This window comes from Leptonychotes weddellii, chromosome 5 (assembly GCF_054177405.1).
Source record: "Leptonychotes weddellii isolate Sample4059 chromosome 5, ASM5417740v2, whole genome shotgun sequence".
Taxonomy (NCBI): Eukaryota; Metazoa; Chordata; class Mammalia; order Carnivora; family Phocidae; genus Leptonychotes; species Leptonychotes weddellii.
In genome coordinates, this window is record NC_138373.1 from 112722796 (window position 1) to 112737392 (window position 14597).

General features: G+C 37.3%; 1 protein-coding gene across 3 annotated transcripts in view; it reads left to right on the top strand.

Moving 5' to 3' along the window:
• The window catches only part of XPOT (exportin for tRNA), a 47687-nt gene that overhangs the window by 12717 nt on the left and 20373 nt on the right, over nt 1-14597 (top strand). For all 3 annotated transcript variants that reach the window (XM_081821995.1, XM_081821996.1, XM_081821994.1), the window contains 13 exons: nt 2679-2735; nt 3429-3498; nt 4495-4713; nt 6930-7114; nt 7215-7383; nt 8542-8778; nt 10671-10709; nt 10843-10905; nt 11864-11988; nt 12913-13057; nt 13207-13326; nt 13690-13784; nt 14349-14418. In XM_081821995.1, coding sequence (XP_081678121.1) covers nt 2679-2735; nt 3429-3498; nt 4495-4713; nt 6930-7114; nt 7215-7383; nt 8542-8778; nt 10671-10709; nt 10843-10905; nt 11864-11988; nt 12913-13057; nt 13207-13326; nt 13690-13784; nt 14349-14418 — 1594 coding nt within the window. The remainder of the gene's footprint in view (nt 1-2678; nt 2736-3428; nt 3499-4494; nt 4714-6929; nt 7115-7214; nt 7384-8541; nt 8779-10670; nt 10710-10842; nt 10906-11863; nt 11989-12912; nt 13058-13206; nt 13327-13689; nt 13785-14348; nt 14419-14597) is intronic.

Here is a 14597-nt window from a genome sequence, read left to right on the forward strand (position 1 = left end):
CGCTGTCTCTCTCTGTCAAATAAATAAATAAAATCTTAAAAAAAAAAAAAATTATTTATTTATTTGACACAGAGAGAGACAGCGAGAGCAGGAACACAAGCAAGGGGAGTGGGAGAGGGAGAAGCAGGCTTCCCCGCTGAGCAGGGAGTCCGATGCGGGACTCGATCCCAGGACCCTGGGACCATGACCTGAGCCGAAGGCAGACGCTTAACCGACTGAGCCACCGAGGCACCCCTAAAAATTTTTTTTAATTCCAGTTAGTTAACATCCAGTGTTACATTAGTTCCAGGTGTATATTAATACAGTGATTCAACCATCATCCTGTGCTCATCACAACAAGTGCACTCCTAATCTCCATCATGTACTTAACCTATCCCCCCACCCACCTCCCCTCTGGTAACCATCAGTTTGTACTCTGGTTAAGAGTCTGTTTCTTGATTTGTCTCCCACTCTCTCATTTTTTTCCCTTTGCTCATTTGTTTTGTTTCTTAAATTCCACATACGAGTGAAATCATAGGGCGTCTTTTTCTGACTTACTTCACTTAGCATTATACACTCTAGCTCCATCCATGTCATAGCAGATGTCAGGATTTCACTTTTTATGGCTGAATAATATTCCATTGTATATATATACCACATCTTTAGCCATTTATCAGTTGATGGACACTTGGGCTGCTTCTGTATCTTGGCTATTATAAATAATGCTGCTATAAACATAGGGGTGCATGTATCCCTTTGAATTAGTGTTCTGAGGTTTTTCTTTTTTGTAATACGACTTTCTATGAAGTCTTTCTAAAGCATTCAACTTAATTTTTACAAAAATAGGCACTCTCACATTCATTTCATTAGTTTATTATTTTTAAAGGTTTTATTTATTTGACAGAGAGAGCACAGGTAGGGGGAGCAGTAGGGAGAAGAAGCAGGCTCCCCGCTGAGCAGGGAGTCTGATGTGGGGCTCAATCCCAGGACCCTGGTATCGTGACCCGAGCCGAAGGCAGCTGTTTAATGGACTGAGCCACCCAGGCGCCCCTCATTTCATTAGTTTATATAGTAGTTAATGAAGTTATTTAAAAAAGACCTACAACTGACATAGTAAGGCTTAGGGGAAACACAGCTGACTAATAAACAACTCGCTGGTGGGAATAGACGCTCATGGGTATTAGTGATGGCTTCTAGCTGGCATCCTCAGCGTGCTATGGCTATCATACTTGCCACCTTTTACAGTCAGAATCAAGTGCTCCACCTTAGAGTTAATTTTGAGAACATATATGCCTGGGAGTATATAAGATCTGGCTTTTTTTTTTATCTGGCTTTTATTTATTTATTTATTTATTTATTTTTTTAAAGATTTTATTTATTTATTTGACAGATAGCGAGAGCAGGAACACAAGCAGGGGGAGTGGGAGAGGGAGAAGCAGGCTTCCCGCCGAGCAGGGAGCCCGATGTGGGACTCGATCCCAGGACCCCGGGATCATGACCTGAGCCGAAGGCAGATGCTTAACGACTGAGCCACCCAGGCGCCCTAGATCTGGCTTTTAATTAAAGGATTCCTACAGTTTATTTTTGAGTGGAAAATACAAGTCTTGTATAGTTCATTAAGGCTTCAATGTCATCTATGTTAAGAATAGGAACCCTAGGGGCAGCTCAGTCGTTAAGCGCCTGCCTTTGGCTCAGGTCATGATCCTGGGGTCCTGGGATCGAGCCCCGCATCGGGCTCCCTGCTCGGTGGGGAGCCTGCTTCTCCCTCTCCCACTCCCCCTGCTTGTGTTCCCTCTCTCACTGTGTCTCTCTCTCTGTCAAATATATAAAATCTTAAAAAAAAAAAATAATAATAGGAACCCTAAGTTCTTGGAAGAGGTGCTAATTAAACCTAACTTAAAACTTTTAAAGATTAAATTTCATCTTCTTGTGTGTGAAATTATTTTATTTAGTTAATTCATGTATTCTAAGTTTAGATATTGTCTCGTCTTATATTGACCAGTTAGCTTTATATATCAAAAATTTCTTCCATGACTAAGCCTTGCCCAAGCCAACTGTCTTGGATGAACTGATTGTTGTTTACTAAAGAGATTTTGTCAGAGATTGTAGCTGGCTCACTGCAACTCTGCATCACCCCTGTAGAGACCTTGAGAGTAGATAATTGTTAGATCTGATTTTTGCTCCCTTCTTATAAGGGCAGTGTATTTGTAACTTGGTTTTCTATATAAATTTTGAGGCTGAACTACCAGTCTGAGTGACCCTGCTCATTTGGATTTGGCTGCAATGGAACTGTGTAGGATTGGATTTTAGGTATGATTTCATTTACCATCACTGATTTGACTCAGTCTCTGGCTGTGTGACCATTTGTCATTTTACACCTAGCCTTTCTGTTGTAAAGTGTAGGAGTGGTTTCAGTAATCCTAACATCTAGAATTTAGGGAAATTCCTTCTGTTTGCAAAGCAGTATACTTAAGGTGCATCTCAATTTTTTTTCATTTTTTTGCTTGTCAGATTTAATGGACCTATTGAGTGTGGAGTAATATTTAAGTTCTAAACAGTATAATAAATGAGATCGATAAGTAGAAAGTAAACCAGAGGTCTTGTTTGAGAAACTTCAACTGTGATTCACCTAGTACTTTACTTTTGATTTGTTTTCTCTAAATTATATTCTGCTTATCTGATTTTCTTTTCTTTTTCAGTGATGATCACATAAAGTTTTTCTGCTTTCAAGTACTAGAACATCAAGTTAAATACAAGTAAGGCTTTTCTCACTGTTTTGACTCTGAAATTTATGGGGAGAGGTCATTTTTAAATTAGTTTTTCTCTCTTTGGGAAAATCATAATACAAGCTGTAAATTGAGAGTGTATGAGACACATCCAGTTTATAGATGTGTTTTTGATTTATCCCAAAGTGTTGTAAAAATACTGAGTTAATTGGTTACATAAAAAAATCCAGACATTTCACAGAAAAAATTCATTTCTAGCTTCTCTGGAAAAATCTGAAGATCTAGCAACACCAGACCTGTTTCTACATGCCAACTCTGTTAGAGGTTAGTGGCAGCATGGCCACTTGGATTTAGAACCCCTGCCTTAAATAAGCAGAAACGGTGAATCACTGCTCAGAGGACCCTTCGTTTGCCTGTTGATTTATTCTGTAAGCCACAGACCTCAAAATGTAGACGCATTTCCATTTGAGAAATTCCACAGCTGTCATTTTGTTTTAACATGAACTGGACCACAAATCAAACTAATATCAATGACACTACCTGCCAGGCCCACCCCTACGTTTTCTTTAAAGCCATGATGAGAAGCATTATTGATTTGTTTTAGGAAATTTTAAGTAATTGAGTGATACACAAATTTTCCCTTTCAAAAATATGAGGCTGTTACTTTTTAAACCACAGACACCAAATGTAGCCGTTATTATTTTTCTTCTCTATTTTGAACAGATACTCAGAACTAACTACTGTTCAACAACAACTAATTAGGGAGACGCTCATATCTTGGCTTCAAGCTCAGGTAAAATAGTAATTTCACTCAGTACCTTAAATTACTAGATAATTAAATTTTTAGTTTTGCAAGAGTTTAGAACTTTACCTCAAAAATGTTGATCACTTATCCTCCCTTTGATCCCGTAGCTTTTTTAGAAAGTGCTGATTTCAGAAATCTTGGGTATATGAAAACTTACCAATAATTTTTTTTTTAAAGATTTTTTTTTTTTTTTTAATTTATTTGACATAGAGACAGAGAGAGAGGGAACACAAGCAGGGGGAGTAGGAGAGGCAGAAGCAGGCTTCCAGCTGAGCAGAGAGCCCGATGCGGGGCTCGATCCCAGGACGCTGGGATCATGACCTGAGCTGAAGGCAGACGCTTAACCGTCTGAGCCACCAAGGCGCCCTACCAATAGTTTAAAATTATATCAATAACTGAAACTTTCATGCTTTCCATGACACATTGTTGAAACCTTGGTTTTAAGGTGGGGTTTTTGTTGTTGTTGGTGGTGGTGTTTGTTTGTTTGTTTTTAACTACTTGACAAAAACAGATTTTTGTTCACTCCTAAAGGTGAACCCTCCTGGACAGCCTCTTCACAAAGAGCCCTTTACAAGAGAGCTATTAGAGTTCTTTATTCACGTTTTGTTATTTTTTGTTAATTTTAATCTTAACATATAAAGTGGTTATGTAGCTAGAATTTTTATTTTCCTTAAAGGGCAAACAAGAAAAACAATTTAACTAGTAGAACCAATTTGACTAGTAGAACCAAAAACTAGTAGAATTCTGCACGTGAAACTTTTCTTTAAAAGTGTAAGAATAAGAAATAAACATAGCACATTTGTTTGTTTTCCATCTGGGTAATCAGTTAAATACTTTGGTAATTTTCCCGCATATTTGTTGCACAGCTAATCTAGACCATGTTGAGGCTTGGTGAGTTTTTGCCTGTTGATGGTAAATAGGAAAACAGTGTGTTTGAGACTTTCCAACTTACATTTAATTTCATGGACAATTTCTCTTTGTCAGATGCTGAATCCCCAACCAGAGAAGACCTTTATACGAAATAAAGCAGCCCAAGTCTTCGCCTTGCTTTTTGTTACAGAATATCTCACTAGGTGGCCCAAGTTTTTTTTTGACATTCTCTCAGTAGTGGACCTAAATCCAAGGGGAATAGATCTGTACCTCCGAATCCTCATGGCCATTGATTCAGAGTTGGTGGATCGTGATGTGGTGCATACATCAGAGGCAAGTAACTTCCCATTAATTGTTAGTTTTTAATGTAGATTTTGTAGGAGATGATGGGCACATAATAAAAAGAGTAGGAAGTCTTTCTTTGGAGACAGATTTTCTGTTCTTTCTGGCTTTTTTTTAAGTTTATTTTTTTTTAATAATTTCTATACCCAGCATGAGGCTCTTACAACCCCAAGATCAAGAGTCGCATGCTCTTCCAACTGAGCCAGCCAGGCACCCTCAAATTTTCTTAGTAATTCTAAGTTCAGGGGCACCTGGGAGGCTCAGTCGATTAAGCATCTGCCTTCGGCTCAGGTCATGATCCCAGGGTCCTGGGATTGAGCCCTGTGTCTCACTTTCTGCTCAGCGGGGAGCCTGCTGCTTCCTCTGCCTGCGGCTCTGCCTTGCTTGTGCATGCTCTCTCTCTGTCAAGTAAAATCTTAAAAAAAGAAAGAATTCTAAATTCACCTAACTTACCTTTTTTTTTTTTAAGCAGGCTCCACACCCATTGTGAGGCTTGAACTCATGACCCTGAGATCAAGAGTCACATGTTCTACCAACTGAGCCAGCCACACGCCTCTAAATTCACTCAACATTTTGAATTTTGTTCTACAAAGGAGCTTGAACTGGGCTTCTTTTTCCCCAAGTGTATGTTGAAATTAGAGTGTTACTTTAGATTTTTTTTTAACTATGAAAGCACTTTCTCCAATAAAATACCCAAAGTGGTTCTGTTTTATGAATTTCTGGAGAAATGTGGTCTGTATTTACTACTGCTACATAGTTCCTGAGTGAGCAGGAATCATTGCTTATGAATCTGCTAGTTTCTTCTGTATTCTCAGTCATAAAGCCCATCACCTTAGTCTTTCTCTATTCATTATCCGATGTAACTTTCTCTGTATTCTTAACACAATAGAAGTTGCTTGATTTGAAAAAGAAAAAAGAAAAGATAAAAAAAGAAATTGCTTGATTCAAATGTGTATAATAATTTAAGGTCATTATATGTCAGACATACTTATTACTTTAAAGGTTATTATCATGCATTTAAATTATTACCATTCCCGGGGTGCCTGCCTGGCTTGTTGGTTAAGCGTTGAACTCTTTTTTTTTTTTTTTTTTTTGAAGATTTTATTTATTTATTTATTCGAGAGAGAGAGAGAGAGAAACAGCATGAGAGGGGAGAGGGTCAGAGGGAGAAGCAGGCTCCCCGCCGAGCCGGGAGCCCGATGTGGGACTCGATCCCAGGACGCCGGGACCATGACCTGAGCCGAAGGCAGTCGCTTAACCAACTGAGCCACCCAGGTGCCCTAAGCGTTGAACTCTTGATTTCAGCTCAGGTCATGATTTCAGGGTCATGAGATCGAGCCCTCTGTTGGGCTCTGCTCTAGGCGTGGAGCCTGCTTAAGAGTCTCTCTCAGGGTGCCTGGGTGGTTCGGTCAGTTAAGCATCTGCCTTTAGCTCAGGTCATGATCCCAGAGTCCTGGGATCAAGCCCTGTGTCGGGCTCCCTGCTCAGGGGGTAGTCTGTTTCTCCCTCCGCTTACATACACTCTCTCTTTCTCTCTCTCAAATAAATAAAATCTTTTTTTTTTTTTAAGATTTTCTTTCTCTCTTGCTCTCGCTCTCAAAAAAAAAAATAAAATAAAAAATTTATTGCCGTTCTTGGGGCACCCAGCTGGCCCAGTCAGTGGAGCATGTGACTCTTGATCTCAGGGTTGTGAGTTTGAGCCCCATGTTGGGTATAGAGATTACTTAAAATCTTTTTTAAAAATCGAAAAAATAAAAAAATAAATTATTGCCATTCTTGCAGAATTTATAGAGATATTGATTCACTGTGTTGTACACCTGAAACTAATGTAACATCTTGTGTCAACTAAAAAAATTTTCTTTTAATTAAAAACAATTTACATTCTTTTAAGTAATTTAAATATCATGTTTGCATAATATTGAGAAGTACCTTTTATCATATGCTTTAGATTTCTAAGTAATGCTTATTTATAGTTTGTGTTTAATAAGAAATTAAATCTGCTCTGAGGAATACAACGGAAAAAGGAAATTAAAAGAATCACAGGATATGATTTTAGAGTTGATAAGTAGGAAATAGTGGCAGGGAATGTGTTAACAAGTCTAGAAGTTTAATTGTGAGGAAATTACTGTGTGCAACTAGTCAGATGTCAAAAATTAGTTTGTGTGATAATCTACTTTGCACATAAGGTGTTTTGTTTTGTTTTTTAGGAGGCCCGTAGGAATACTCTAATAAAAGATACCATGAGGGAGCAGTGCATTCCAAACTTGGTGGAGTCATGGTACCAAATTTTACAAAATTACCAGTATACTAATTCAGAAGTGACATGTCAGTGCCTTGAAGTAGTTGGGGCTTATGTCTCTTGGATAGACTTATCCCTTATAGCCAATGATAGGTAAGTATACCTATACTTTAAAGATAGAAACCTACAAAATACAGTATATAAAACTCATGAGTTTGAAAACATTGTAATAATTTTTTCCTCCTATTGCCAGGTTTATAAATATGCTGCTAGGTCATATGTCAATAGAAGTTCTGCGGGAAGAAGCATGTGACTGTTTATTTGAAATTGTAAATAAAGGAATGGATCCTGTTGATAAAATGAAACTAGTAGAGTCTTTGTGTCAAGTGTTACAGTCTGCTGGGTTTTTCAGCATTGACCAGGTCAGTAAATTTATGTATGAAGTAGAACAAAGTAGGACAGGTACTAATTTAAATATGCTTTCTTTTTCTTTCTCTTTTCTGTTTTCTGTTTTTTTTTTTTTTTAGTATGGTAAACTCTCCTTGACTATAAGGAAACATTGTATCCAGAAAGCCATGATGTTATCTGTAGCAGTGGCCTGGACAGTAGATTATACCCGTTCTTAAATTGAAGGTCTAGGGTAGTACCTGCGGATGTGCATTTCTAACGAACTTCGAGTTGATGCTCATACTACTGGTCTGTACTTTCAGTGGCAAGGAACTGTACTATATACATGGCAGTGCATTTTGATCAAAACTAGATTTAGTTATAAATGTTACATTTTCACCGTACTTTTGAATTGTTACTCATTTGAGCTGTTGGAGTTTAGCCCCAACAGAGTGAAGACTCTGAGTGTGGGAAGTAATTTAGAAACAGAATTTGAAGATTTTTATTTTACCTGTGACAGTGATAAAAAAATTACTAAGAAATATTTGTTTTGCTGTTCTGTGAGTAATACAGCTCTAGGATTGTCCTTGCTGACAGAAGAATAGTAGCGTTTTCTTACGTTGCTAATAATTGTCTCATTTAGTCTGTGGTAAAAGACCTAAAATGACGAAGGTAACATCTCTTTCTATAGGAGAACATCATAAGGGTAATTGATGAAAACAATCTGAAGTTTGAGTTCTGACTCTTAACACTGGTATGACCTTAGGCAGGTAGTTGTAACAGCAGTTCTATCTCTTGCAGCATAGTTAAGGCTCAAATTGTTATAAATTGTTACACATACTGTATTATGACATTAACTATTACAGCATATTTACTAACTTGAGCAGTTTAGAAGGAAGGTTTTGAAACCACAGATCTCTTTTTTTAAGCTTTTATAAACTTGGCAATATCTACAGGTCTATAACCATTAAAAAGAGTTGCTTGGAAGAGTACAAGTGGTTGATAATAGAGTTTAAATTCCAGAATTTTTCAGTCAAGATGGTAGAATGGGTAAATGTCTGTTAGTTTATAATTGGCACTTGATTCATACTAAAGTTTAGAGTTTTTCTTCTTACTCTTATGTGGGTGGGTTTTTTTGTTTGTTGTTTTTTATGTGGGTGGTTTTAAATTGAGGTCTCTTGATTGCTTAATAGGAAGAAGATGTTGACTTTCTAGCCAGATTTTCTAAGCTGGTAAATGGAATGGGACAGTCATTGATAGTTAGTTGGACTAAATTAATTAAGAATGGGGATATCAAGAATGCTCAAGAGGCACTACAAGCTATTGAAACAAAAGTGGCGCTGATGCTGCAGCTACTAATTCATGAGGATGATGACATCTCTTCTAACATTATTGGATTCTGTTACGATTATCTTCATATTTTGAAACAGGTAAGTCCTTGTTTTAATCTTTTTGCCCAGTAGATAATAGACAAGCCATAGAGAATTGGAAAATACAGGAAAAATGAAAAGAAGAAAATACCCCTAATTCTATTAGCTAACAAAATTTCCCCCACCCCCAACTCAACTTCTTAGCCAGAAAATGGGAATAGCCAGGTTCTAAAATTCACTAGACTTTAACAAGCTTCGAATTAGCTACAGGTTTAGGTTATTTTTTCATTTTGAATCTGTTTTTGTTTTTATTTATTTTTTCTTTCCTTTTCCTTTTTTATTAAGTAGGCTCCACACCCAGCGTGGAGCCCAGTGCAGGCCAAGGCTCACGACCCAGAGATCAAGACCTGAGCTGAGATCAAGAGTTGGACACTTACCGACTGAGCCACCCAGGCGCCCCTGTGTTTGTTTTAAGTATAGTAGAAATTTTGTTAAACATTGTTCATTATGGGTGCCTGGGTGGCTCAGTTGGTTAAGCGACTGCCTTCGGCTCAGGTCATGATCCTGGAGTCCCAGGATCGAGTCCCACATCGGGCTCCCTGCTCAGCAGGGGGTCTGCTTCTCCCTCTGCCCTCTTCCCTCTCGTGCTCTCTGTCTCTCATTCTCTCTCTCTCAAATAAATAAATAAAATCTTAAAAAAAAAAAAAAACATTGTTCATTATTTTAATTACATATACATCATTTCGTATAAAGTTTTTTATAATTAAAAAATTTCTCTTAGTTGCTTCCAATAAGAACTTAAAATGTAGATGGTAGCAGTCTCCATATTATGACTGGTAGCCTTTTAAAATTAGTAATTTCCCGTTATGTCATTAGATGAGAAAACCATTCCTATTTTACTTACATTTGATTAGTTAAATCAAGTCAAGCTTAAAATATTAGCTTCTGTGTTATTGTTATAAATGTAACACACGTCTGCCTACATACCTTAAGAAACTTTAGGTAATGGGAAAGATATGAAGAAAGTTAAAATGACTCCTGGTAATCCCACTGTGTATCTCTTAACAGACCTCTAGCTTTTTTTGCCTTGTTTGAAAACAAGAGAAGGGTGCCTGGATGGCTCAGTCGGTTAAGCATCTATCTTCAGCTCAGGTCATGATCCCAAGCTCTGCTTGGTGGGGAGTCAGCTTCTCCCTCTCCTTCTGCCTGCCGCTCATGCTCGCTCGCTCGCTCTCTCAGAAAAAAAAATAAATGTTTAAAAACAAAACAGAACAAGGGAAGACCATACTTTACTGTCTTACAAACTTCTTTGGTGAATATATTATAAATATCCTTAAAGTTGAAATTCATCTACATGTCAAGTTATTTAGTAGAAATGAAATTGCTAGGTCTTAGGTGCATTTGAAATATAGAAAGGTACTGCCAAACCTTCCTCCACAGAAGTCGTGTGCATGTTTTAAAAGATCTTCATTAGGCGCCTGGGTGGCTCAGTCGTTAGGCGTCTGCCTTCGGCTCGGGTCATGATCTCAGCGTCCTGGGATCGAGCCCCGCATCGGGCTCCCTGCTTGGCGGGAAGCCTGCTTCTCCCTCTCCCACTCCCCCTGCTTGTGTTCCCTCTCTCGCTGTGTCTCTCTCTGTCAAATAAATAAAATCTTTAAAAATAAAATAAAATAACAGATCTTCATTGATTAGAAAAATATTTTGAGGGGCGCCTAGGTGGCTCACATAGTTAAGAGTCTGCCTTGGGCTCACGTCATGATCCTGGGGTCTCGGGATTGAGCCCTCTGTCAGGCTCTCTGCTCAGCGGAGAGTCTGCTTCTCCCTCTCCTCCTCCCACCCCCTACCCCGCTCGTGCTCCCTGTCAAATACATAAAATCTTAGAAAATAAAAATATTTTGATAAGCGAGTATAACTTTAGGAAAACTAATAAATTATTGCTTACTTTTTAACAGCTTCCAGTGCTCTCAGATCAGCAAAAAGCTAATGTAGAGGTAATTGACTTCTTTTTGCCTATAAACCGATATCAGAATCTGTATCTGCAGTCTGTCTCTTGAAATACAGCTTAATTTCAAAGTATATCAAGTTAGAGGAAACTGACAAAAGACATTTTATTCTTAATTTTAGGCAATCATGTTGGCCGTTATGAAAAAACTGACTTACGATGAAGAATATAACTTTGAAAATGAGGTAAGAATTTTACATTAGGGAGAAATCAGTTTTAATTCATTATTTACTTACCTCAAGTTAACATTTTAAGTTTTGATTATTTTAGAGTCCTTTAAAACAAAGAAGTATTTTAACAATCACTCTTGTTTATCATTGACTTCAGCCTTAGGTGAAATTAATAGAAACTTCATAAGCCTTCATAATACCTTCAAAAAATACCTTTTTGGTATTTTGTCACTTTTTAAAACACTTTGTAGCATTGAACTTTGTAAAATATTGACAGTATCATTGGTGATCATATCTCTGTATTTAATAAGAGTGATGAGTTGAGGCCAGGTCAGTGGACCTCAGATCATAAGTGTCTGTGGAAGAGTGGGAATGGGTCACTTAACTCTCTGGACTTGTTCCATTTATAAGTCTTGTCCAGGGTTGCCAGTGAGTCAGTTTACCCTCAAGCACAAGGATCATCAGGTGCTTTCTATCAACTCAAGCATCGCTTATACTGTTTTGCAACGTGCTAAGTGTTCAGTTGCCCACCTGAGGCATTCAAAAACTTTGGACTGTAAAAAGATAATGGTGATGATAACCAATGCATTATGCACTTACAAAGAGCCAGGCTTGTTATATATAATCTTTATTCATAAGGTATTACAAGAAACGAGGAGTATGAATAAGGTGGTGAAGTTTTCATAAAGCCCAACGTGAACCCATTCTGGCTCTAGATTCTTGTCCTTAACCTCCTCCCTATACTGTTTCTGGCTCTAGGCTTTTTGAGATGTAGGGCTGTGTTCATAAATGCTTATTTGTGGGCAGTAGAGGAAAGGCTACTAAACATATTAAGTTTTTCTGTGTAAATAAATGTCAATGAAAAAAGCACATATTAACTTGAGAAATGCAGAAAACTATATGAAAACTAACCATTTACATGAATTTTAAGGTCTTTTAAATTTTAAAATAAGAATTTTAAAATATATCTTAGGGTGAAGATGAAGCCATGTTTGTAGAATATAGAAAACAACTGAAGTTATTGTTGGACAGGCTTGCTCAAGTTTCACCAGAGTTACTGCTGGCTTCTGTGCGCAGAGTTTTTAGTTCTACACTGCAGTAAGTTTGTTACTGTTTTTGTAACAAATCTGCCTCTTTCCTTTTCTCTGTGTTGATGTTCTACAATAAATGAATCACATAATTTACTAATCTTTGTTACTTATTAAGATCTTATATGTATCTCTGAAGCAATGCACTTGTCTCCATTTATCTTTTTTTTAATTCCAGTATAGTTAACATACAGTGTTATGTTAGTTTCAGGTGTACATTATAGTGATTCAGCAATTCTATACAATGTTGATTGCTCATCATGATAAGTGTGCTCTTAATCCCCCTCATCTATTTCACTCATCCCCCCCCCCCCCCCCCGCTCACCTCCCCTATGGTAACCATCTGTTCTCTATTGTTAAGAGTCTGTTTTTTGGTTTATCTCTCTCTTTTTCCTCTTGGTTCATTTGTTCTGTTTCTTAAATTCCACATGTGAGTGAAATCATAGGGTATTTGTTTCTCTGAATGGCTTATTTCCCTTAGCATAATACACTATAGCTCCATCCATATCATTGTTATCTCCATTTAGCATGATCCTTGTGGGGAAACACTGCTCTTTGGAATGTAAACAATGAAATGGATCACATCAGTTATTTCTACTTTTGTGGTGTAAATTTTGTTGCCTGTTAAAATTAATTGCTATGACTTTTTTTTTTTTAAGATTTTATTTATTTGACAGAGAGAGACACAGTGAGAGAGGGAACACAAGCAGGGGGAGTGGGAGAGGGAGAAGCAGGCTTCCCGCCGAGCAGGGAGCCCAATGCGGGGCTAAATCCCAGGACCCTGGGACCATGACCTGAGCCGAGGGCAGACGCTTAACAACTGAGCCACCCAGGAGCCCCAATAATTGCTATGACTTAATAATTAAAGAGACTTTTGTTGGTGTTATATAAAATGTTTATATTCAGATTTCACATACATATTCTCTTTTGGTAGGAATTGGCAGACTACACGTTTTATGGAAGTTGAAGTAGCAATAAGATTGCTGTATATGTTGGCAGAAGCTCTTCCAGTATCTCATGGTGCTCACTTCTCAGGTGATGTTTCAAAAGCTAGTGCTTTGCAGGATATGATGCGAACTGTAAGTATACTACAGATAATTTATTTTGAACATAATTTTCTGTTTTCACTATAAGCTAGTGGGAGTTCCTTAATTTAGCATCTGTTAATCCTGGGGCATTTTGATGTTACAATGAATAAGGACAGATTTCTTAACTTTTTCCTGCCCAGTTGGTAACATCAGGAGTTAGTTCCTATCAGCATACATCTGTGACATTGGAGTTCTTTGAAACTGTTGTTAGATATGAAAAATTTTTCACAGTTGAACCTCAACACATTCCATGTGTACTAGTAAGTATCCATTTATTCTCCGTTTCTGGTGGGGGGTGGATTTCCATGTATTTCAGCTAATGAGCAGATAGGATTCTGTCTTTATAACTTTTCCCAGAGCCAGAAGCTCTCAGAAACTCTTGAATATACTGAAACCAACCCCTCCTCTATTTTTTTAAAATGGACAGTTTCTGGCTTAATCAGTCATCTAAAACAAGTCCTCAGGGGCCTGTTGGTGTCCTTAAGGATTACTTATTTTATATACCTGGCTCCTGCCATTCAGGAGCTAAGAAGTAAAATTTGATGTGAACAAAAATACATTGTGACAATACCAATAAAAATTTTAAGTAAGTGCAGAAATAGTGAGTGACTCTGTTTCTTTAGATGGCTTTCTTAGATCATAGAGGTCTGCGGCATTCTAGTGCAAAAGTACGGAGCAGAACTGCTTACCTGTTTTCCAGATTTGTCAAATCTCTGAAGTAAGTACTAAATGTCAACTGTTCTGTTTACTTTTTGTTTTTAAGATTGTTAAATGAGACCTATAAATTATTTTCTAAAAGCCTGTGGTAGATTTGGGTTTTGTTCTAAGGCTTTTTATTAGGTTTTCTTTTTTGGTATCATGTTATGACTTCTTTTACTGTTCATTAGCCAGGTTCATCACTGCAAAATGATTTGTTTGCATACTTTTATATGTAATACCTGTCATCACTAATGACATTAATTATTTATTTAACTAACAGTTTTATTGCTGTGGATTACTCTATGGCTTTTTTGAAATTTTAAAGAATATATTTCTTGGAAATAAATTTTTTGACCTTTCTGTTTTGTATTGTTTTTACTAGTACCATTTTCTTGGCATGAAAACTACTTGTTCTTAGGTATATAAGGTTGTAATTTTTTAAAATCCTAGCTTGTCTTAATGATTACATCTGACTAGGTTAGAATTGAACCTTTTTTTAGTTCCATCCTTTTTAAAAGGGAATTTGGTATTTTGAGCACAATGGTTTACATAATTGTGATTTTCCTTTTTTGCCTTTATTCAGTAAACAAATGAATCCTTTTATTGAGGATATTCTGAATAGAATACAAGACTTACTAGAGCTTTCTCCACCTGTAAGTATCTATCTTTCCAAATTACAGATTTTCCCCAAGTATCATTGATGCCACACATACATTTAGCCTTTAATGCTAATGCCTTGTGGGCAGTTTTCTTAATGGTGGATGGTGGTGGCAGGGATGAGGGGTTGTATACAAGGATTAGTTAGTTCTGTTTACCAAAATTCTGTTGCGAT